The following is a 25,074-nucleotide window of genomic DNA, read 5'->3' on the forward strand; positions in this document are numbered from 1 at the left end:
GATCTCCTCTCATCCTCATTGTTGAGGATGCGGGTGGTTATGTGTTAGACTCTGCCTTTGTTGAGGATGTGGATGGTTATGGAGATTCCTTCTCCTCCTGTCAGATGTACAGCACCACTTTAACTTGAAAGTTCAGGACAGTAGAAGTTTGATTGCATCTAAAGATTGTGGGAATGCCTAGCTCTGTTTGTAGTATGCAGTTCCTATTGCTAACAGTGTTGTACTTCACCAGGTTGGTATCACACTTTAAGGCACATCTAATGCCTCAACACACACTGAATTGAAGTTGGTCCTTTGGCTGTAGTAATAATAGAGTGAGAGATATTCTGAGGCATGAAACTATGATTGGAGGCTATTCCATATACCTCGTAGATGAGTTACTTCGACCTTCTGCTTGAGTGTGTCAGAGGTTATGGGGAGAAGGCAGAAGAATGGGGTCAGTAGGGAGAGATGGATTAGCCATGATTGAATGGCGGAGTAGACTTGATGGGCCGAATGGCTTAATTCTACCCCTATCACTTATGATCTTATGATTTATCCTGAATCTATCTTCAAGTAGGCCAGGACTTGGGGGATGGTCCTATGATCTGGATTGGTCTCTAATCTGGAACATGGACTGTGTAATAGCTTCACTAATCTGTCAGAAAGCTCTACCAGTTTGCCACATTCCAGGGAGAAGGCCCTTGGCAGGCCACATGTGCTGAGCATGTATTTGCCACATCAGATTTCCAGGTTGTTGCCTGGTGGCCTGTCTTCCTCTTTTTTCACTGTTTGCAGTGCAAAGAACTCCTCATTTGGCAGGACATTTCAGAGTGCAATTATTTTTTAATTATATTGGTGTCGGTTTGGAGTCGTGTAGAGTTATCTAAGGGCAATATATTGCTGTGTTTAAGGGAGAGAAGTGAACCAGGTAAATTTTTATGACAATTAATAGTTTCATCAACAATATCAACTTTTTAATTCCAGAATTTCCCTGGTTCTTTGATGAGATTTGAATGAATGTATCTGGATCATTAATCCAAAACTCTGGACTTCCAGGCTCATTCTATTATCACTGAGCTGCAATACCCATTAGCAGCAAAAAATATAGAGGCAGCAGTAAAAAATGATTATGTCCTGCTCAAATGAAATATGATACTAAATAATTCACCACAGCTCCTAATAAACACCATGTTTCATTCTCCACATAAATGACTAAAGTACAATTACTTTGCTGAAACCAGCCAGTCTTGTTCCTTGTCCCAGTAGCTGGGTGTGCAATAAATGTAGTTGGACATCTTGATATCAGCATTGAAGTCAGTAAACATTTATTTATCTGTACAATGTCAAAATATCTAAATAATCATTTTCCTTTATTCATCTGTAAAACGTGTGGCATTGTTGTAAATTGTTTCCTTTCTCTACCCTTACAGGATTTAGGCAGGACATCTGCCCACCACTCGAACTTGGTCGTGAGTCCAGATGACTTTGTAGAGTTAGGTTCTTTATTTCATATCCGGCTACCATAAGAATACCAGCCAATAAATGAGGATCCAATTGAGTCTCATGTATCAGCAATAACAATCCCAACTCTTTGAATGGGGGTCTGAAATAGTTAATGTGGTAAAAGACCTTTCTTCCATTTGATCAATACTTCAGCTATATTTGTGGGAGCACGTCAAATATGGGAACATTTTATTCCAGAATTTTAGTTCAGTTTTGGAATTTCCCTGGTTCTTTGATGAGATTTGAATTCGACAATAGACAATAGACAATAGGTGCAGGAGTAGGCCATTCAGCCCTTCGAGCCAGCACCGCCATTCAATGCGATCATGGCTGATCACTCTCAATCAGTACCCCGTTCCTGCCTTCTCCCCATACCCCCTCACTCCGCTATCCTTAAGAGCTCTATCCAGCTCTCTCTTGAAAGCATCCAACGAACTGGCCTCCACTGCCTTCTGAGGCAGAGAATTCCACACCTTCACCACTCTCTGACTGAAAAAGTTCTTCCTCATCTCCGTTCTAAATGGCCTACCCCTTATTCTTAAACTGTGGCCCCTTGTTCTGGACTCCCCCAACATTGGGAACATGTTTCCTGTCTCTAATGTGTCCAATCCCCTAATTATCTTATATGTTTCAATAAGATCCCCCCTCATCCTTCTAAATTCCAGTGTATACAAGCCCAATCGCTCCAGCCTTTCAACATACGACAGTCCCGCCATTCCGGGAATTAACCTAGTGAACCTACGCTGCACGCCCTCCATAGCAAGAATATCCTTCCTCAAATTTGGAGACCAAAACTGCACACAGTACTCCAGGTGCGGTCTCACCAGGGCCCGGTACAACTGTAGAAGGACCTCTTTGCTCCTATACTCAACTCCTCTTGTTACGAAGGCCAACATTCCATTGGCTTTCTTCACTGCCTGCTGTACCTGCATGCTTCCTTTCATTGACTGATGCACTAGGACACCCAGATCTCGTTGAACTCCCCCTCCTCCTAACTTGACACCATTCAGATAATAATCTGCCTTTCTATTCTTACTTCCAAAGTGAATAACCTCACACTTATCTACATTAAACTGCATCTGCCATGTATCCGCCCACTCACACAACCTGTCCAAGTCACCCTGCAGCCTTATTGCATCTTCCTCACAATTCACACTACCCCCCAGCTTAGTATCATCTGCAAATTTGCTAATGGTACTTTTAATCCCTTCGTCTAAGTCATTAATGTATATCGTAAATAGCTGGGGTCCCAGCACCGAACCTTGCGGTACCCCACTGGTCACTGCCTGCCATTCCGAAAGGGCCCCATTTATCCCCACTCTTTGCTTTCTGTCTGTCAACCAATTTTCTATCCATGTCAGTACCCTACCCCCAATACCATGTGCCCTAATTTTGCCCACTAATCTCCTATGTGGGACCTTGTCGAAGGCTTTCTGAAAGTCGAGGTACACCACATCCACTGACTCTCCCCTGTCAATTTTCCTAGTTACATCCTCAAAAAATTCCAGTAGATTTGTCAAGCATGATTTCCCCTTCGTAAATCCATGCTGACTCGGAATGACCCCGTTACTGCTATCCAAATGCTCAGCAATTTCGTCTTTTATAATTGACTCCAGCATCTTCCCCACCACTGATGTCAGACTAACTGGTCTATAATTACCCGTTTTCTCTCTCCCTCCTTTCTTAAAAAGTGGGATAACATTTGCTATCCTCCAATCCACAGGAACTGATCCTGAATCTATAGAACATTGAAAAATGATCTCCAATGCTTCCACTATTTCTAGAGCCACCTCCTTAAGTACCCTGGGATGCAGACCATCAGGCCCTGGGGATTTATCAGCCTTCAGTCCCATCTACCCAAACCATTTCCTGCCTAATGTGGATTTCCTTCAGTTCCTCCATCACCCTAGGTTCTCCGGCCCCTAGAACATTTGGGAGATTGTGTGTATCTTCCTCAGTGAAGACAGATCCAAAGTAACGGTTTAACTCGTCTGCCATTTCTTTGTTCCCCATAATAAATTCCCCTGTTTCTGTCTTCAAGGGACCCACATTTGCCTTGACTATTTTTTTCCTCTTCACGTACCTAAAAAAACTTTTGCTATCCTCCTTTATATTATTGGCTAGTTTACCCTCGTACCTCATCTTTTCTCCCCGTATTGCCTTTTTAGTTAACTTTTGTTGCTCTTTAAAAGAGTCCCAATCCTCTGTCTTCCCGCACTTCTTTGCTATGTTATACTTCCTCTCCTTAATTTTTATGCTGTCCCTGACTTCCCTCGTCAGCCACAGGTGTCTCTTACTCCCCTTAGAGTCTTTCCACCTCTTTGGAATAAATTGATCCTGCAACCTCTGCATTATTCCCAGGAATACCTGCCATTGCTGTTCTAGCGTCTTCCCTGCTAGGGCCTCCTTCCAGTCAATTTTGGCCAGCTCCTGCCTCATGCCTCTGTAATCCCCTTTGCTATACTGTAATACCGACACTTCCGATTTTCCCTTCTGCCTTTCCATTTGCAGAGTAAAACTTATCATGTTGTGATCACTGCCTCCTAATGGCTCTTTTACCTCTAGTCCCCTTATCAGATCAGGATCATTACACAACACTAAATCCAGAATTGCCTTCTCCCTGGTAGGCTCCAGTACAAGCTGTTCTAAGAATCCATCTCGAAGGCACTCTACAAACTCTCTTTCCTGGGGTCCATTTCCAACCTGATTTTCCCAGTCTACCTGCATGCTGAAATCTCCCATAACCACCGTAGCATTACATTTTTGACACGCCAATTTTATCTCCTGATTCAACTTCAATTAATGTATCTGGATCATTAATCCAAAACTCTGGACTTCCAGGCTCATTCTATTATCACTGAGCTGCAATACCCATTAGCAGCAAAAAATATAGAGGCAGCAGTAAAAATGGGTATGAAAATACTGGGTAAAATTCTCAATCATTTGTTGAAGTTCACTCTCTTCCCTGTAGGCCCTCATTGGCGCAGAAGATGAGATATTAAGGAATTACTTCTGCTAGTTTTACTTGACCATTGTATCCTCAAGTGATAATTTAAAATTATATTTATAGTAACAGTTGATAGAGGACCACAAGATAGATTTTTGGAAATACAAATTTAGATATTTGGAGAGGCTTAAAATGCTGGATTTGTTGTCTAAGAAATGCTGTCTCCCCACCTAGAAATACAGAGCAAAAGATGCAAGGGATCTCCATCATCTTCATGATCGCAATCAAGTGGAATGCATCCTGACTTGCACATATCCTGGTATTCTTGCATCGTTGAAAAGTCAAAATCTCTGGTTGAGAAAATGAATTGTATAAGGTTTGCAAAATACTGGTGCACTTTGTGTCCATGCTTTTTGTTTTTTCCAGCGGAAGTTGAAATGTTTGTGGAATCTTTATGAAGCCCAGGTATAATTCTTGGTAGGGGTGGACAATGCTGTTGCAAATTATGGAATGTGAAACCACTTTTAAGCGAATCTTTAAATTTGTCTAAGCTTCTGGAAAATATTATCACTCTAGTCAGAGTTTGAATACATTCAAAAGCTCAGAATACATTGCATATCAACGGTGATAAACAAATGATTAGTTATAATTTAAGTGCATAGTGACAATTATGCCCTCGTAGATGATTGGCTTAGCTGTTTAAAATGTAATTTCATGCTGCTCGATGGAGAAACAATCTGTGTTTAAAACAAATTATAACGTAGAGATATAAATTATAGGCTATGTGATATCACTGTCATGAATAATAAAGTCATGCATTAAAAAATCTAGCAAATACTATCAGAGAAAAAATTTGGGCTGCTGTTTTGCAGGAAATGCATTATGACAGATATATTTTTCATTCAGAATGCACAGCTTGCACAAAGAGCTCAGCCCTTAATGCTTCTTGACATAATCTCATGTAGCATATAACTGACGGAACTGAGTATTTGTGGTAAAAAAATCCACATTTGTAAAGTTTGCTTTTACACCCCTATATATCAAGTGTTGTGAGCGTCCTTTTTTCCCTCTCGCGCTTACACATTTCTGCCTTGTCACGCTCTTTGTTTTGTTTCCTTCTCAGTAGTTTTCTCTATCTCTGCTTTCCTGTGATGGTCCTGTTGTGTATTGTAAGATAGCTGTGAAACTGATAGGTGTTGTGCCCCATTGTTTGCCAGAGTGCTGTTTTGTTACTTAAATTTTCCCATTCGCATCTCTGGCTCATGTGTTTACTCCACGTGGCTCAGACTTCACGCTATGTGCTAGCTGAGTGATACAACGTGTACTCGAGAGATGGAACAAAGTGCATCATCGAGTGATGTGGTGTACTTAAACCTAGCAACACAATTCTTCACTCAATCTTACAGTGGATTTGCAAAGAAACAATATGGGAAAATTATTTTTTAGCAGGGTTTCTTAGTCAAAGCTCCTAGTGAGTTATGACAGCTTTATAATTGATTTGTATCTTCCTGATAAAGAGGAAATACAAAGGACATGTGATGTGCAAGAATGGGGCAGTGGATCAAACTTCATTTGCTGTTCCTCAGATGTAGAACAAGTATAGTGGACTGACTTCTCCATTTGTATAAGAAAATAACTGCAGATGCTGGTACAAATCGAATTTATTCACAAAATGCTGGAGTAACTCAGCAGGTCAGGCAGCATCTCAGGAGAGAAGGAATGGGTGACGTTTCGGGTCGAGACCCTTCTTCAGACTGATGTCAGGGGGGCGGGACAAAGGAAGGATATAGGTGGAGACAGGAAGACAGTGGGAGATCTGGGAAGGGGGGGGGGGGAGGGGAAGAGAGGGATAGAGGAACTATCTAAAGTTGGAGAAGTCAATGTTCATACCGTTGGGCTGCAAGCTGCCCAGGCAAAATATGAGGTGCTGTTCCTCCAATTTCCAGTGGGCCTCACTATGGCACTGGAGGAGGCCCATGAAAGAAAGGTCAGACTGGGAGTGGGAGGGGGAGTTGAAGTGCTCGGCCACCGGGAGATCAGTTTGGTCAATGCGGACCGAGCGCAGGTGTTGAGCGAAGCGATCGCCGAGCCTGCGTTTGGTTTCGTCGATGTAAAGAAGTTGACATCTAGAGCAGCGGATGCAATAGATGAGGTTGGAGGAGGTGCAGGTGAACCTCTGTCTCACATGGAAAGACTGTTTGGGTCCTTGGATGGAGTTGAGGGGGGAGGTAAAGGGACAGGTGTTGCATCTCGTGCGGTTGCAGGGGAAAGTGCCCGGGGATGGGGTGGTTTGGGTAGGAAGGGACGAGTGGACCAGGGAGTTACGGAGGGAACGGTCTCTGCAGAACGCAGAAAGGGGAGGGGATGGGAAGATGTGGCCAGTGGTGGGGTCCCGTTGTAGGTGACGTCTACAATGTTGACGGATGATTTGTTGGATACGCTGGCTGGTGGGGTGGAATGTGAGAACGAGGGGGATTCTGTCCTTGTTACGAAGGGGGGGAGGGCCAATTCTATGACTATTGAAAAGATTTCTCAACTTGACCTGAATTGAATTATTCTTTAGCTCAAGCAATGTTTGTGTTTCAGGTCTGTTAATGATTGTGTGTATAGATATTAACACTGGACATAGTATTTAGCTGTGGTTTGAGAGACACACCTTTTATCTGTGGTACTACAAATTGTCCTTCCTAAAGTAGAGCCTTCTCTAGACTTTGTATACTCATGACACTGATGGTGATCCAATATGGTGATTTTCTGAGTTGGAATCGACTCACAAAGAAAAACATAAAATTGACCAAACTATTTACCATCCTATCAGAAGATAGACACAAAATGCTTGAGTAACTCAGTGGGTAGGGCAGCATCTCTGGAGAAAATGAATAGGTGACATTTCGGGTCGAGACCCTTCTTCATACTCCATACCTTGAGCAGAATTCACCGTGGAGCAGACAAAATATGATGGAAGGAACTGCAAATGCTTGTTTTCACCGAAGATAGACACGGCGGCACGGTGGCGCAGCGGTAGAGTTGCTGCCTTACAGCGAATGCAGCGCCGGAGACTCAGGTTCGATCCTGACTACGGGCGCCGTCTGTATGGAGTTTGTACGTTCTCCCCGTGACCTGCGTGGGTTTTCTCCCACACTCCAAAGACGTGCCCATTTGTAGGTTAATTGACTGGGTAAATGTAAAAATTGTCCCTGGTGTGTGTAGGATAGTGTTAATGTGCGGGGATCACTGGGCGGCACGGACTTGGTGGGCTGAAAGGGCCTGTTTCCGCGCTGTAGAATCTAAATCTAAATCTAAATCTAAAAAAAAAAAAGGCTGGTGTAACTCCGCGGGTCAGACATTATCTCTGGAGAAAATTAATAGATGACGTTTCTGGTCGAGTCTGCAGAAAAGTCTCAACCCAAACGTCACCTACTCCTTTTCTCCAGAGATGCTGCCTGACCCGCTGTGTTACTCCAGCATTTTGTGCCTATCTGCAGTATCAACCTATCAGTTTCATTAGTTCAGCATTTATTGATAATGCAGCAAATGCAATACTTGCTTAGAGGTGTTCTGTTTGTGTTCGACCAGAACAAACTGGCTCTAGACCTCTACAGTCTTCAATGTGCTGAAAACCAGAGGAAAGGAGCAGTTCATGATTTTGATGCAGCATTGAATTGTTTGCTTGAATAAATACCAATTCCAGGTTTATTTGGTTCACTGTAAAATCCTTTAATTAGAGTGGACATGGCTAATGAAAAAGAACTAGTTAAGCCCGCTCTATGTCAGTTATCAAAAGTAGATTAATTCCCGGAATGGCGGGACTGTCGTATGTTGAAAGGCTGAAGCGATTGGGCTTGTATACACTGGAATCTAGAAGGATGAGGGGGGATCTTATTGAAACATATAAGATAATTAGGGGATTGGACACATTAGAGGCAGATAACATGTTCCCAATGTTGGGGGAGTCCAGAACAAGGGGCCACAGTTTAAGAATAAGGGGTAGGCCATTTAGAACGGAGATGAGGAAGAACTTTTTCAGTCAGAGGGTGGTGAAGGTGTGGAATTCTCTGCCTCAGAAGGCAGTGGAGGCCAGTTCGTTGGATGCTTTCAAGAGAGAGCTGGATAGAGCTCTTAAGGATAGCGGAGTGAGGGGGTATGGGGAGAAGGCAGGAACGGGGTACTGATTGAGAGTGATCAGCCATGATCGCATTGAATGGCGGTGCTGGCTCGAAGGGCTGAATGGCCTACTCCTGCACCTATTGTCTATTGTCTATTGTCTATTGTCTATAGATTGGAACCGTAATTGGAGTAGGCAAAGGTTAAAGATGTCTGCAAATACTCCTGATAGCTGTTCCTTTGTAGGTTTTGAAGACACAGCCAGAGTCTCCATCCAGGTCAGTTGCTTTCTGCTTGTTCACTCTCAGGAAGGCCGATCTAATATCTGCGACAATTACTGTACGTATGGGTGCACTGAAGGCTGGGTAATGAAGGGCTGCACTGAAGGCTGTAAGGTCAATCTATTGACCTGTTCAAAGCATGCATAGAATCTATTGATATGTAGGGAAAAAAAGCATGGAATCTATTGAGCTCATCGCGGAGGGATCCTTTGTTGCCAGTGACCCTGCCTGACTTTACTTTGTGAAGCCTTTCCTCAAGGGTGTCTGTGTGGTTAGTTTAGGACACTAATATGATTTGGATTTGTCTCTTGGCTCCTTGGTTTGCAACAGTTGTATCTAGATATCCTGTATAGGTCGGGATCACCTGGCGTGGACCACCAGGGAGTGGATGGATCGCATGGTTCATCCATGGTTTCCGGGTAGGAAACTAGTCACAGAAGTGGATGAGCAATCACGAATTACAATCGCTACGCTATTTTAAATCTGTCCTCTGACAGCAGCATTTCTTACTTTAACTATGCTCTGCTTAATCTCCTCTCAGATCTGTCGTTTCTCTGACGGCAAGGACCAGAAGACCTCATTGGAGCCCCATGGACTATCTTTGATCGGACTTTACTGGACATTATCTTGCACTAAACATTATTCATATTATTCCCTTAATCATGTGTTTGTACACTGTGGATGGCTTGAGTGAAATCATGTATTGTCTTTCCGCTGACTGGACACATGCAACAAAGTTTTTCACTGTACCTCAGTGCACGTGACAATAAACTAAACTCAACTCGGAGTTACCTTTTTGACATGCAGTTCCCTGCACTCTTACTGATGAAGTCTGTGACAGCAATGACATATTCATTTAGGTTGGCCAGAGTCCTTGAATATGGACTAGCTATCCAATTCAACACAGTTATGTAGGAGCTAATTTGTTTCCTCAAACTGGCACTGAATGTCTTTGTTTACTGGATCCCCAGATTTCAGTTGCTATTTTTCAGTAGGAGGGCGTGCAGCGAAGGTTTACTAGGTTAATTCCCGGAATGGCTGGACTGTCATATGTTGAAAGACTGGAGCGACTAGGCTTGTATACACTGGAATTTAGAAGGATGAGAGGGGATCTTATCGAAACGTATAAGATTATTAAGGGGTTGGACACGTTAGAGGCAGGAAACATGTTCCCAATGTTGGGAGATTCCAGAACAAGGGGCCACAGTTTAAGAATAAGGGGTAGGCCATTTAGAACTGAGATGAGGAAAAACTTTTTCAGTCAGAGAGTTGTGTATCTGTGGAATTCTCTGCCTCAGAAGGCAGTGGAGGCCAATTCTCTGAATGCATTCAAGAGAGAGTTGGATAGAGCTCTTAAGGATAGCGGAGTCAGGGGGTATGGGGAGAAGGCAGGATCGGGGTACTGATTGAGAATGATCAGCCATGATCACATTAAATGGCGGTGCTGGCTCGAAGGGCCGAATGGCCTCCTCCTGCACCTATTGAAAAAATGAAATTGGGGTAGAGCCAGGTGGTCAGACATTCCAAAATGTGGGGTGGGGGAATTGAATATTAGGTATCCTTTCTGGTTCTGCAGCAGTATTCAAATGTGTTTGGGCTTCTGGAGGAACATGTTGGTAGTATTCTGGTTGCACACTCTTGAGGTTGGCCTGCTTGTGATCCCTGGCTCTGATGAACAAGGCCTTGGGTATTTCTTCTCAAGGCTATTGGTAGCAGTGTATAGTAGATGCTATGCAAGTTTCACATCTGCATGGCTGGGATCTAAACTGCTGTCGGGATAGCCAAGGTGAATTCCCGCGGCAGGTATAAGGGATGACATTTCACCGTTAGATACTCCAGGTCCAGGGAGCAGGAGCTTGCCAAGAGTGCCACATTCGTGCACCCTGAGGTATTGATTGGGAAGCAGACCCCTCTACCTTTTACCTTGCCCAAGGATGCCATACGGCACATCCAATGAGAAGCCTTCAGCGTGGATGGTATAGTCACGTGAACCAGAGGTGAGCCATTTCTCTGTAAAACAGAGCACACAGCAGTCACTAAATTCCCTAAGGTTGCTGAATTTCACTTTATGTTAATGCAGATTGTTCTCAATAGCTTGGATGTTTGCCAGAGGTATGCTGTGGAGTGGGGGCATGGACTAGAAACCATGCTGTTTCGTTCTCAGCTGTGGCTCAGCATGACTCCCCCATCTCCACTTGGCTGGATGAGTGTAACTCCAACACCACACAAAAGCTTGACTCCTTCCAAGACAAATTAGCCCACTTGATTGGCACGTAATCTACCACCCCTGAGCCTTCACTCCCGCCCATGTGCTGTGTCTTTAGTGAATATAATTTACAAAATGTACTGCAGTTGTATAACTAGCCTACCCCGTTAGCTTCTCCAAAACCTATAGCTCACAGCACCAAGAAGCACAGATATAGCAATCACACTCCATTCCCTTGAAGTCACACATTATTCTGACTTGTCAATACATCACTGTACGTGCATCAATGTCGTGTCCAAATTATGGAATATTCTACTCAATAGCATTGCAGGAGTACTTTCCCAAAAAAGAACTGCAACAATTCTAGAAAGTGGTCCACTACCACATGTTCGAGGATGGTAGTGGATAGGCAATAAACACTAGATCTGTCAGCAACAATCACACGCTTTAAAACAAAACAAAATGATTTACTTTGCTCTTTTAATCTAAAGGAGGTAATGCACTTGGAAGATACTGCAAAAGATATTTTGGTGAGTTGGGTGTTGTGCATTTTGTAGGTGGTGTTTATTTGTAGCCAGAGTGCGTTGGTAATGGAGGGAAAGAATATTGAGGTTCAGACTTTGTTGAGTGGTGTGGGCTGAATCACCTGCAGCTTAACACCAACAAGACTGAGTTAGTGGTGGACTTTAGGAGAGGATCCATCAAGGGTGTGGATGTGCAGTTTACCAAGGAGTACAAGTACCTTGGAGTTTACCTGGACAGTAAACTGGACTGGTCCAGGAATGCTGAGGCACTGTATAAGAAGGGACAGAGCCGACTATACTTTCTGTGGAGGTTCCGCTCTTTCAATGCCTGCAGTAAGATGCTGCAGATGTTCTATCAATTGGTGTTATCCAGTGTCATCTTCTTCGCTGTCATGTGCTGGGGTTGCAGGGTGAAGGCCGCGGACGCCAACAGAATTAACAAGCTCATCAGGAAGGCTGGCTGCATCCTGGGGTTTGAGTTGGATTCACTGGAGATGGTCTTGAAGGGGAGGATGCTCCTCAAACTGCAGAGCATCTTGAACAATACAACTCACCCACTCCATGACACACTGGTCAACCTGAGGAGTACCTTCTGCAACAGACTGGTTCCACCAAGATGCAGCACAGAACGCCACAGGAGATCCTTTTTCCCTGTGGCTCTCAAACTGTACGACTCCTCGCCCTTCTGTGGTGAGGTAGACTGACTCCCCTTCCCCCTCCCTCCCAAATCTTTGCATATCCCCAGTCCTGGACTATCCACCCGCCACTTTAATTTCATATTTTATGTATCGTCTTGTGTTTTATGACTGTTGGTAGACCAATTTCCCCCCTGGGATAAATAAAGTTCCATCGCATCATGAAAGGGATGTAACCTAGAGGTCTGTTTTGGCTTGGATTATGTTCAACTTCTTAAATGTTTCAGCTCCACTCAATCAGGCAAATGTAGAGTATTTTCTCCCATGCTTGATGTACCTTGCGGATGACATATAGATTTTGAGAGTCAGGAGGTAAGCCCCCATGTCCCTACATCCTCCTTTGTCCTCAGAATACCCTTTCTTATAATATTTATGTGGCTGATGTAGATTTTGATCAACAGTGGCTTGGTATATTATTGGTGTAGGATTCAATTTCTGGACGATTAGATTCTCATTTGTTGAAGATGTTGATTGCCTGACAGTTACCTGGCATGTTGTGATTTGACCCCCCCCCCCCCCCCCCCCACCTCCCCAAGTCCAGATAAATGTTGTTCAGACCCTGCATCGTGAAATCAGAAGTAAACTTCTATTTCATGGCAGAGAAGTCATGAATAAAGCAGTTAAAAGATGGTCAAATTAAGTATAGGGGCTGTAAAGGTGACCTGCATCATTATCCTGAGAATAAGATAATAATACGAAGATTGCACATTTTTCTGGCCAGAGGAGACATTTTCTCCCAGTTCCAATTAATTCCAGGTTCATCAGGGTACATTAGGCTGAAGACTACCCCATTGTCGAACGCAGTCTCACTTTTATTGTTCAGTTTTATTGCTTGTTTTTCTTCCAAGGATGTAATGAGGTTTGGAGATTAATGATCCTGACAGGCCCTATACAGGGTACTGTTGAACAGTTTATTGGTAAGTACTGCTTAATAGCCCAGTCAATGATTTCTTCCATCACTTTAGTGGTGATTGAGAATAAACAGATGGAGTGGTAAATAGACAGAATATATTTCTGTCTGCTTCTGTGGACAGTGGATAACAGGTCCATTTTCTACTTGATCCGTATCTCCAATTTTCTGTTTTATTTCAATTTTCCAATTATGGAGATGCTGGTGTTGCAGTTGTACTGACACAGTGAGACTAGTTCTGGAGCCAAAGTATTGGCCACCTCAAGTGAGGCATTGTTGGGCCCCATAATATCTGCTGTATCCAGTACATTCAGCTGTTCATTGATGTCATGTAGGGTGAATCGTATTGACTGAAGACTGGATGTGCATGTTTGTGGAGCCCTTGGGAGGAGCATAGATCATCCATTTGCTTTTGATTCATGTGCTGGACTCCACTGTCAAAGAGGATAGTGATATTAACAGAGTCTCCACTGAAGTTCAGAAGAGTGAGGGGGGATTTAATGGAAACATTTAAGATTATGAAGGGTTTTGACAGTCAACAAGGCAAGTCAATTTTATTTGTATAGCACATTTAAAAACAACCCACGTTGACCAAAGTGCTGTACCATCAGTTCAGGTACTAAGAACTAAGACAGGGTACATGTGGAGAGTAGTTTCCTTGTAGGAATCTTTGTTTGAAAATAAGGAATTGTTCATTTAAGGCAGAGGTCAGGAATAGCTTTCTCTCAGAGGGCTCCAGGTCTTTGGAACTCTCCAAAGGTAGCAGAAGCAGCATACTTGAATATTTTTAAAACAGAGGTAAATAAGTATGATAAGGGTCGAAGGGTAGACAGGAATGTGGAGTTGAGGGTAAATTTCAGATCAGCTACAAGTTATGTCCAGCCAAAGTGTATCTGTCCACAATCCCTTATCACTTTCGATACTCAGGCCAGTTCCCATCCAGGTCGATAAATTGCATTCATTTCCATGAGATTCACTGATGGTGTTTTGAAAGAAGTCAAGGTAATCAGGCAAAATTAACATTATTTTGTGAAATTGTGTTTGACCAATTTAATAATTTCACCAAATAATGAAGTAGTTCCTAATTAGTGTGTTCATATGTTTATTGAAAAAGTATGATTCGTTGACATGCATGACAATAGACAATAGGTGCAGGAGTAGGCCATTCGGCCCCTCGAGCCAGCACCACCATTCAATGTTATCATGGCTGATCATTCTCAATCAGTACCCCGTTCCTGCCTTCTCCCCATACCCTCTGACTCCGCTATCTTTAAGAACTCTATCTAGCTCTCTCTTGAAAGCATCCAGAGAAATGGCCTCCACTGCCTTCTGAGGCAGTGAATGTTTAAGTTCCTTAGGTAATGTTTTCCATTATAAATTTGGAAATGGGAAAATGGAACGGAAAAATCTGACATAAATATCAATCAATGAAGTAAACAGAGGAAAGAAGATTTTGTAGACATAAAGTGTGTGTGGGGTTTTATTTTAATCTTTTCCTGTTGACATTGCATACAGGATAATTTTCACTTTATGCTCACAGAGGAAACTGCCTGTGGCGCACCAGCCAACAGTTACACATAAATTAATCCAGAGAGTAATATCAGACAGGGTTTATATTGGATGATCTACATTGTCAAATTTGCTCCTTTACCCAAAGTATAAGCAACCCCCTGAAGAGTCTAAATCTTATGCAATCGTTAAGTGATTGGATGAGAGTGGGGAAGAGAGGAGCCTTTTTCTTTAATTCAGAAAAAAAAATGTAAGTAAGCTGAGGCTGGAAAGGAAAGGGAGTTTGGAAGGGGAGAATGGGAGAGGGAATTGGTAGAGGAGGAACAAAGTGTGTAAGATTTCTTTAAAAATTATATTATAAATTAAAACATAATATAAATTATGGAACGCTGAATCAAAAAATGAGGAAAGCTAGAAAGATTCAGCAGGCTGATGAACGTCTAAAGAAAAATTAGATTAACCGATGGAGAAAGTGTCCAAGCCCAAGGTGTAAGAAAATTGGCACCATTCACATTGGTTACCTATTTTCAAAAGCAAATGTGGAAGTTTGTATTATTGGTAACTTTCTTTCCTTGCAACTTCTCTGTGGAAGTTATTGCTGATATTTCAGGTGCCTGAATGTTGTAGACAATTAAAAATCTTTCCCAATTAAACATCGAGTCGACCCAAAGTCATTACCTTTGCTTTCCATCACAATCTCCTTCCTCTAGTCACTGACTCTCTCACATTTCTATCTCGGTGTTTGGCCGAACTAAGTGATTCACAAATTTGTGCCATATATGTAGAATTCTGCAGGGATCTGTGCTGGGCCCTCTGTTAATTGGGATATATAAAAATGACTTTGATGTAAACATAGATGGGTTGGTTAGTATGTTTGCGGTTGATACCAAGATTGCTGGGGTCATGGACTGTTAAGAAGGCTGTCAAAGTATACAGTGGGATATAGAGCAGCTATAGAAATGGATGGAGAAATAGCAGATGGTGTCTAATCCGAGGAGACATAGACATAAACATAGAAAATAGGTGCAGGAGGACGCCGTTCAGCCCTTCGAGCCAGCACCGCCATTCATTGTGATCATGGCTGATCGTCCCCAATCAATAACCCGTGCCTGCCTTCTCCCCATATCCCTTGAATCCACTAGCCCCTAGAGCTCTATCTAACTCTCTCTTAAATCCATCCAGTGATTTGGCCTCCACTGCCCTCTGTGGCAGAGAATTCCACAAATTCACAACTCTGGGTGAAAATGTTTTTTCTCACCTCAGTTTTAAATGGCCTCCCCTTTATTCTAAGACTGTGGCCCTGGGTTCTGGACGCCCAACATTGGGAACATTTTGCCTGCATCTAGCTTGTCCAATCCTTTTATAATTTTATATGTATCTATAAGATCCCCTCTAATCCTTCTAAACTCCAGTGAATACAAGCCTAGTCTTTTCAATTTTTCCTCATATGACAGTCCCGCCATCCCAGGGATCAATCTCGTGAACCTACGCTGCACTGCCTCAATTACAAGGATATCCTCCCTCAAATTAGGAGACCAAAACTGTACACAATACTCCAGATGTGGTCTTACCAGGGCCCTATACAACTGCAGAAGAACCTCTTTATTCCTATACTGAAATCCTCATTATGAAGGCCAACATTCCATTAGCCTTCTTCACTGCCTGCTGCACCTGCACGCCAACTTTCAGTGATTGGTGTACAAGGACACCCAGGTCTCGCTGCACCTCCCCGTTACCTAACATAACACCATTGAGATAATAATCTGCCTCCTTGTTTTTGCCGCCAAAGTGGATAACCTCACATTTATTTATATTATACTGCATTATAAGTGTGAGGTGTTGCATTTTGGGAGGAGAATGTAAGAGGAAAATACAAATTTAATGGTAAGACCCTTAACAGCATTGATGTCGAGGGATCTTGGGGTCGATGTCCATAATTCCCTGAAAGTGGCAACAACAAGTGGCGCCGTCAGCGATGGCAGCCTCGCCAACAGTCTGTCTGTCTTTTCGTCTTTTTTGTTATTTTTGGTGTGTTTTAAAAGTATGTGTTAATGTTCTCTGGTTTGTTTTATGTGGGGGAAATTTTTTTCAATCTCTTACCTTGCCGGAGATGCAATTTTTTCTGGATCGTATCTCCGGTCGCTCTGCGGCCTAACATCTTGGAGCTGGCTGCCTTGCTCGAGACTGACTTTGAACCCCACCGCAGGGCCGAGGACTTACCATCGGAGCCTGTGATCCCTTACCTGGGATCGACGCTCCAACCGCGGCCTGCGGATTTCAACATCGAGGAGCTCGCAGTCTCGGTTGGAGACTGATGTCGGGAAGCTCCAATGTCACAGGAGGTTCGACTAGCCCAGACCCGGGGTCCGATTGCCCGGCGTGGAGGAGCTGAGCTCCCCCCGATGCGGGAGCTTGATCACCCCGATGTAGAGGGCTCGACCCCCGGCTGCGGGAGCCAAGATCGTCCTGCCAACGGAAGGTTCGAGTGCCCCGACCGCAGGAGAACAAAGAAGGGAAGAAGATTGAACTTTTTTTGCCTTCCATCACAGTGAGGAATGTGGAGGAGTCGCTGTGGTGGATGTTCATGTTAAAAATTTATTTGGGTGTCTTGTTGCTCTTTATTGGTATGACTGTATGGCAAATCAAATTCCTCGCATGTTGCAAAACATACTTGGCTAATGAATTACTATTATGATTATGACTATGATATGACAAGTAGATAGAGAAATATAGAAGACATTTGGTATGCTTGCTTTCATTGGTCAGGGCATTGAGTGTAAGAGTTAAGAAGTCATGTTGCAGTTTTATAGGACTCTGTGGCGGGTGGAGGCAGATACAATCATGGCATTTAAGAGACTTTGGGATAAGCACATGGATATGCAGCAAATTGATTATGCGTAGACAGCTAAAGGTTGGTCTTGGCATCTTGTCCTATATCTTTACCCCGGTACCTATTGTGTGTATCCAAATGGTTGGCGTGATGCGTCTAGTTGGTTGTGTGGTAGCGCTGCAGTGCGGTAGCATAGTGCTAGTACTTGTGAGTGCTTGTGTTAGTGCTTGTCAGTGCGGGCACCTCGCTTTCAGCTCTCGCTTTCAGCTCCACCACTGGCTAGCAATAATGTAAAAAGGAGAGCCAAGTGCGTAAGTCTCTCTCTGCCAGTACACCTCTCCAACAGCAAGCCTCCTGTAGTGCCTCCTCATGGCGACACACGGAAACTGAGTACCTTGCGGACTCAGGCTGAACTACAGACTACTCGTAGGAGGTCTGGCCCCCAGACATGTGGCACGCAGGTCCACCTAGTGGTGGACACGGTGTGGTGCCCGTGAACCAGATCCCCAGCTATGGGTAAATAGTCCCACTGCCTTGTGTGAGCTTCAGGAGAAGCCAAGGCTAAGGGAGTAAACCCCGACAGAAATAGGTGGATTGATGTCTCAATTTTGGCATGCTTCCGACAGCACCTGCAGCTAACCTGGTGCCAAACGTTGTGCCTGGCACTCCTTCGGATCCCACCAGTTAGGCCGGGGTCTCCATCTCTTTTGCCCAGGCCTGTGCCATGGAGAGGAACTCCAGCCTAGGAAACACGGGAGACAGCAGTTACGCCACAGCAGATGTTGTCAACGCATGCAAAGACCCTGGAGATCTCACCATGGCGCAGAAGCAGAGCTGCCAATGATGCCTATTCCTGTGCTGTATTGTTCAACATTCTATGTTTCATAATCTTATTTCTTAGACATATTCCCAGACCATCGTTGGGCATATTTCCAGCAGCACAATATTGCTCAATTTAGCTTGTCTGCTGCTGAGACCTTCATCCATTCTTTGTTATTCCAATTCTCTTGTTGTATGCCTTGCAAAGGTATAGGATAAGGTCAAAGAAAAATCTACTGCCTGTATCTAAAATTGCACTAATCACATTCACCCCCGTGCTTGTTTAAGTCCTACATTAAGTCCCTGATTAAGCAATGACTGAGTTTTATAATTTCTGTGCCTATTGTATCATTTTCCTCTCTGAAATAACTCTCCAATAAATCTGAACACTCATTCTGATTTCTTGTTCATTCCTGATTTTAATCCCTTCACGCTCAGAAGCTGGACTTGGTTTGGTTTGGTTCTGGAATTCATGTTGTAAATCCTTTTACCTCTCAATCCAACTCCCCTTTTCCTTTCAAAAGCTCTCCAAACCCCCAAATCTTTTGATATCTGCTCTATTTAGTAGCAAGTTCAGTTTTAAAAGTTACTGACTGAACTGTGAGATGCTTTGGGTCATATATGGCAGCCTAACAGCGTTGGACATTAGGAAGATGTTTTAGAATCTATCCAGTAGGATGGGTTGCATAAAAGCTGAGACATGCCCGTAAACGTTATAGATTTAAATCGGTAGCTTCCAATTTATCATTGAAAATAACTAGGGTGAAGCTAGCTGTCAACAAAGCTGCATGGAATGCAACAGATGTGCATGCATCAGTTGGAGCCAGAATCTGATTTCACCATCCTCTAATTATAACTATAATTATATCTGAAGAAGGGTCTCGACCCGAAACATCACCCATTCCTTCTCTCCCGAGATGCTGCCTGACCTGCTGAGTTACTCCAGCATTTTGTGAATAAATCTAATTATAACAAATGTGCAACTGTAATTTTATTAGTTATAGCAAAGACACCTTTTCATTATTTCTTCAGTGTTGTTTCCAGTCTCCCGCATATCCACTCTTGCTCCCCCTCCCCCTAGTCGCAACAGTGACAGAGTCCCCCAAGTCCTCACCTTTAACCCCATCAGCCGTTGCGTACGGCACATAATTCTCCGACATTTTCGCCACCTCCAACAGGACCGCACCACTAGCCACATCTTCCCATCTCCACCCGTTTCCATTTCCCGCAGAGACCGTTCCCTCTGCAACTCCCTGGTTAACTCATCGCTTCCAACTCAAACCACCCCCTCCCCAGGTGTTTTCCCCAGCAACTGCAGAAGATGGCCACCTGTCCCTATACCTCCCCCTCGACTCCTTCCAAAGACCCCGACGATCATTTCAGGTGAGGCAGTGGTTTACTTGCTTCTCCTCCAACCTCATCTACTGTATCTGCTGTTCCAGGTGTGGACTCCTATATATCGGCGAGACCAAGCGCAGGCTCGGCAATCGTTTCACTGAACACCTTCCCTCAGTCTGCCGAAACCTACATGATCTCCCGGTTGCTAAACACTTTAAATCCCCCTCCCATTCCCACACTGACCTTTCTGTCCTGGGCCTCCCCCACTGTCAGAGTGAGGCCCAATGCAAATTGGAGGAGTAGCGCCTCATATTTCGCTTGGGCCGCTTACACCCTATTTCTCGAACTTCAAGTAACTCTTGCTTTCCCTCTCCCTCTGTCCCTCCCCCACCTAGTACTCCGACTAGTTTCGCTGCCCTCCTTAATTTTACTGATTGTGTACCTCATGTCATCTTCCCCTCAGCCACCATACTACATTTCCTTGAAAAATCATCTGCTTTGATCTGTCGTTTTGGCACCTTACCCTTCCATATCTCTAGTCTCCCTCTCCGCTGCCCCTCAGTCTGAAGAAACAACACACATTCCTTCTCTCTACAGATGCTGCCTGCCCCGCTGAGTTGCTCCAGCATTTTGTGACTATCTTCATTTGTACACAGACTATTTATACCTTTGCTGTCCTTTGCACCCCTAAAATTCAGCCCGATGGTCCCTGCCCTTCAAAAACTTACTTCCATCTTATTGGATATTACCTTCTTTCATTTCAAACCTCAGCAATATTCATTGCTGAAGTTGGCCTTTGCATCTTTTTTAAAAAATGTTAAAAAAAATATTTATTTATTTTTCCGGTCAATACAATACAACATATTGACCATACAGTTGTGAAAGTTAAACAGTATAAAATCATTATATAAAAAATAAAACAATATAATCACACATGATATTCTCTGACCGAAAAAAGGTGGAGGCAGAAACCAAAGCTTATTGTGCCTACCCTTAATATTTAACAAAGCATTACCCTAACTAGCCAAAATAGCAGTGAAACAAAACAATAAAACAAAATATAATAAAAAAACATGTTCATCACCCCAGACTCTCCCAATAGCCTGCTGTTATGCTATCCTCCAGGGCCATACACTGACTTTTAATTCTCCAGAAGCACACACTGAGACTATATATTGCTCCTGTTTTACTGCATCGCATTAACCCTAATACACCTGATCTGCGTATCAAATGTGGTGTACATGAGGGTAGCTTGTTTCATTGCCTTTGGGAATGCCCCACCATCCAAGAGTACTGGAAGGAGATAATAACAACATTATCTATTGCCACAAAAGAGAAGCTTCCACTCTGTCCTAAACTTTGTATATTCGAGTGTTTTCCAGCAAGCTGTAAACTTAACAATACAGATAAGAAGATGGTTATATTTCGTCTGCTTGAAGCTAAACATAAAATTGCTTTGTCATGGAAATCAGTTTATAGACCAAACAAGCAAAGTTGGAGAAACTTACATATATAGTTAAGGGAAAATACAACACTTTTGAAAAGATTTGGGGCTCGTTTATGAAATTTCTGGAGGGGAAAGATTTTACTGAGGCCTTGTAGTGAACTGCTGACTGTCTTTATTTTCATTGTGATTATTGTCTGGTTAGGTTATTAAAGGTGGGAGCAGTTTATATATATATATATATATATATATATATATATATATATATATATAAACATGTACTATAGCAGAAACGTGCCTTACTTCCTTTATATTTAAAGTGCCTTTAGGTTCCTAAAAGTCATCTTGCTGTTGATGTGCCTTGTTATGTTATTTTATGTTATGTTAAATGTTTTTGTATGCTATTTGAAAAAGCAATAAAAATAATATTTTTTTAAAAGAAGCACACACTGACAATTATGCCTTCCACTTTCTAATATTCCTCTTGTTGGAATTCCTTCCATTGTGCCTGTACCTCCCTTTTTAAGATCCCAGTTAAACAAAAACACAATCTTGATCAAGCCTTTGCCAATTCCCCCCCAGCCCATGGTCGGGGTGAACCAGAAGCGGATGTGCAATCCCTCGCCTTGCATTGTGGGAGTTGTAGTTTCAAGGCGACTTGCCGGTCGGGTGAGCCGGAAGCGGAGGTGCAATCCCTCGCCATGCATTGTGGGAGATGTCGTTTCAATGCGCCTAGCCGGTCGGGGTGACGTCATGGGCCGATGTTTCCAGAATGGACCGTGGCTCGGCGCAGGCGCAAAGCTGTGGGTGGGTGAGGCAGCAGCGATGGCGGATCTGCAGAGGCACCATGCCGGAGAAGGAGACAGCAGCAGGGATGCTGACGAGCGGAGCCACGCCAGTAAGGAAGAAGGCGGCAGGGATGCTGGGGAGCGGAGCCAGAAGCAGGTCGCCGCGAAATGCGAGAATACTCGCATCAAACTGGTCCTGTACCACTGGTCGCAGTCTTTCTGCTCGCAGAAAGTGAGTCGGCGAGGAAGGAGCGGGCAGGGTGCGGTTATAGGGAGGGAGGGAGGGAGGGAGCGCCCGGCCTGGGCTCAGTGGAGGGGAGGGAGGGAGGGAGCGCCCGGCCTGGGCTCAGTGGAGGGGAGGGAGGGAGGGAGGGAGCGCCCGGCCTGGGCTCAGTGGAAGGGAGGGAGGGAGCGCCCGGCCTGGGCTCAGTGGAGGGGAGGGAGGGAGGGAGCGCCCGGCCGGGGTGTAGGGAGCGCCCTGCCGGGGCTAGTAGAGGGAGGGAGGGCCAGGGCTGGAGGGAGGGAGGGAGGGAGCGCCCGGCCGGGGCTGGAGGGAGGGAGCGCCCGGCCGGGGCTGGAGGGAGGGAGGGAGGGAGCGCCCGGCCAGGGCTGGAGGGAGGGAGGGAGGGAGTGTCTGGCCGGGGCTGGAGGAAAGGGAGGGAGGAAGCGCCTGGCCGGGGCTGGAGGGAGGGAGCGCCCGGCCGGGGCTAGAGGAGGGAGGGAGAGAGTGTCTGGCCGGGGTCAAGAGGGAGGGAGCGCCCGGCGGGGTCAAGAGGGAGGGAGGGAGCACTGAAACAGGGCCAATTTAGTTGGCCCACCTAATTTTTTCCGTCGTATGGCCCATTTCTATCTATCCATGTACCTGTCCACATGTCTCGTAAATACGTGTCCACGTGTCTCTTAAATGTTGTTATTGTACGTTGAAATAGAAACATAGAAAATAGGTGCAGGAGGAGGTCATTCTGCCCTTTGAGCCAGCACCGCCATTCATTGTGATTATGGCTGATCGTCCCCAATCAATAACCCGTGCCTGCCTTCTCCCCATATCCCTCGATTCCACTAGCCCCTAGAGCTCTATCTAACTCTCTCTTAAATCCATCCAGTGATTTGGCCCTCTGTGGCAAAGAATTCCACAAATTCACAACTCTTTGCAGCTATGGCCCTGGGGATGAAGCTGTTCCTGAGTGGAGGTGCGGGCATAGAAGGCCTTGTAGCGTCTGCCCAATGGTAGAAGTTCGAACAGATTGTTGCAGGGGTGTGAAGAGTCTTTGTGGTTGGTGGTGGCTTTTCTGAGGCATCGTTTGTTGTAGATGCCCTCCAAGGCTGGTAGCTGTGTTCCGATAGTCCTCTGAGTTCTGTGGATTACCCGCTGAAGAGCTTGCCTCTGTGCAGCTGAGATACCACACAGATATACCCAATGCCCTCTACAGAAAAAGTCTCCTCTTAAAAGTAGACATGTTGGTCAATAGCCTGTCTCCTGTGATGGTGACGGTGAGCTCCTCAAGTTCTTATTGAATCTATCCCCTCTCACCTTAAATCTTTGTTCTCTTGTTCTAATTCCCCTACCCTGGGAAAGGATTCTGTGCATTCACTTTGTCTATTTCCCTCATATTTAAGACACCTCTTAGATCACCCCTCAACCTCCTGTGCACCAATGAATAAAGTCCTAGCCTATCCAACCTTTCCCTATAGGTCAAGCCCCCCTGAGTCTTGAAACATCCTTGTAAATCTTTGCTAATTAATCATGCCTGATTATCTTTTCCCTTATGCACAATCTGTTATCATATCATATATATACAGCCGGAAACAGGCCTTTTCGGCCCTCCAAGTCCGTGCCGGCCCAGTGATCCCCGTACATTAACACGTTGATGCTTAATTGATGAATTTCCACTGAAGATATTCTAATGAGTCAATTACTGGTTTGATCTCCTTATTTAAAAAAAATATATAGCATCACTGGTAGTCCTAAGGAGATTTACCAGGCTAATTTCTGAAATGAGAGGATTGTACGAATTAGAGGGGCTAAGCAGGTTAGGTCTGTATTCTTTAGAATTTAGAATGCGGGGTGATCTTATTGCAGCACATGGTACTCGGGGGATGCGGCAGGCTAGATGTCAATGTGTTTTTGTTAGTGGGAGAATCTTAAATGAATTACACAGTTTCAAAATAAAGGGCCAGTCACCAAACCTGAAGTATGTAGAAATGTTCTATTACAGAGGGTGTTAAATCTCTGGAATTCTGTACCAGGGAATTATGGAGGCGAGCAGTCTTTAGCTTCGATGGGGCATCTTGGTCAGCATGGCCAAATTGGGCAGAAGGGCCTGTTTACGTGCTGTATGATTCTATCACATGAAGTATTTAAAGTGGTGGTTGATACACTTAAAATGTGCCTCCTATTCTCATTTTCTTTTGGACATGGTAAAGATTTTGTACTTCTAGCTTGTAGAGGTTCACGTGTTGTATAAACACTCAGTTTAATATTTAAGCAATGCAGCTCAACAATTAGCACAAGAGGGAAAGCTGTGTGTTAACGTGTTTGCTGTGAGGTGAAGACTAGCTCCGTCATCCGCTGCACACTGCCAGCAGACCACCCAGGTCGACGTTGATTGGTCGGCCCAGATCACGCCAGGTCCACCCGAGTGCTCGAGCTTGACGAACGACGGTTCGAGACCAAAGTGGCTCGGCCCGCCACATGACCACCCCAGGAACTTGAGTATTGGATGCAGTTAGGCTGTCGAGTGAGGCGGCCTGATCTTGTGTACGCGTCTCCTGTGTTCGGGGTTGCAGCTGGTTGAGTAGAGGATGGGTTTGGTCATGATGGTGAAAGCCCTCTGCGGCGCGGTTGTGCCACCTGCACTGGTTGGTCAATGTCCAAGTGTGCTGGCTTAAGAAGGTCCACGGACACTGTCTCATGTCTGCCGCCCATGTCGATGATGAAAGTCATGGCGTCGTTTTGCAGTACTCTGAAGGGTTCCTCGTAAGGCTTTTGCAGTGGTGTATGGTGGGAATCTCGGTGAAGGAAGACGTACTGGCAGTCCTGGAGGTCGGATGGGATGTACGTGGTTGAGAGACCGTGTGGGGACATTGGGACTGGAGAGAGCATGCCCACCTTCTCATGGAGGCGCGTCAGCATGGTCGTGGGCGGTTCTTGATGTCCACGCGCTGCCGGGATGAAGTCCCCTGGGACCGTAAGG

At 44.6% G+C, this 25,074-nt stretch overlaps 1 protein-coding gene and 1 long non-coding RNA gene across 5 annotated transcripts in view; both read left to right on the plus strand.

The window, feature by feature from the left end:
- Positions 1-25,074, plus strand: part of gdap1 (ganglioside induced differentiation associated protein 1) — a 45,768-nt gene that overhangs the window by 4,648 nt on the left and 16,046 nt on the right. The window contains exon 1 of one of the 4 annotated variants that reach the window (XM_078398177.1): positions 21,869-22,112. The exons of 1 other annotated variant lie outside the window; for it this stretch is intronic. In XM_078398177.1, the coding sequence (XP_078254303.1) occupies positions 21,918-22,112 (195 nt within the window). In that variant the 5' untranslated portion in view covers positions 21,869-21,917. Of the gene's footprint in view, positions 1-21,868; positions 22,113-25,074 lie in introns of those variants that run through there. 2 more of the 4 variants (XM_078398178.1, XM_078398180.1) reach the window with 2 other exon arrangements.
- LOC144592915 (uncharacterized) lies at positions 1,426-9,534 on the plus strand. Its single transcript, XR_013547190.1, has 3 exons — positions 1,426-1,474; positions 4,667-4,808; positions 9,359-9,534. It is a non-coding gene; the product is annotated as an uncharacterized LOC144592915 (long non-coding RNA).

This window comes from Rhinoraja longicauda, chromosome 4, assembly GCF_053455715.1.
Source record: "Rhinoraja longicauda isolate Sanriku21f chromosome 4, sRhiLon1.1, whole genome shotgun sequence".
NCBI lineage: Eukaryota > Metazoa > Chordata > Chondrichthyes > Rajiformes > Arhynchobatidae > Rhinoraja > Rhinoraja longicauda.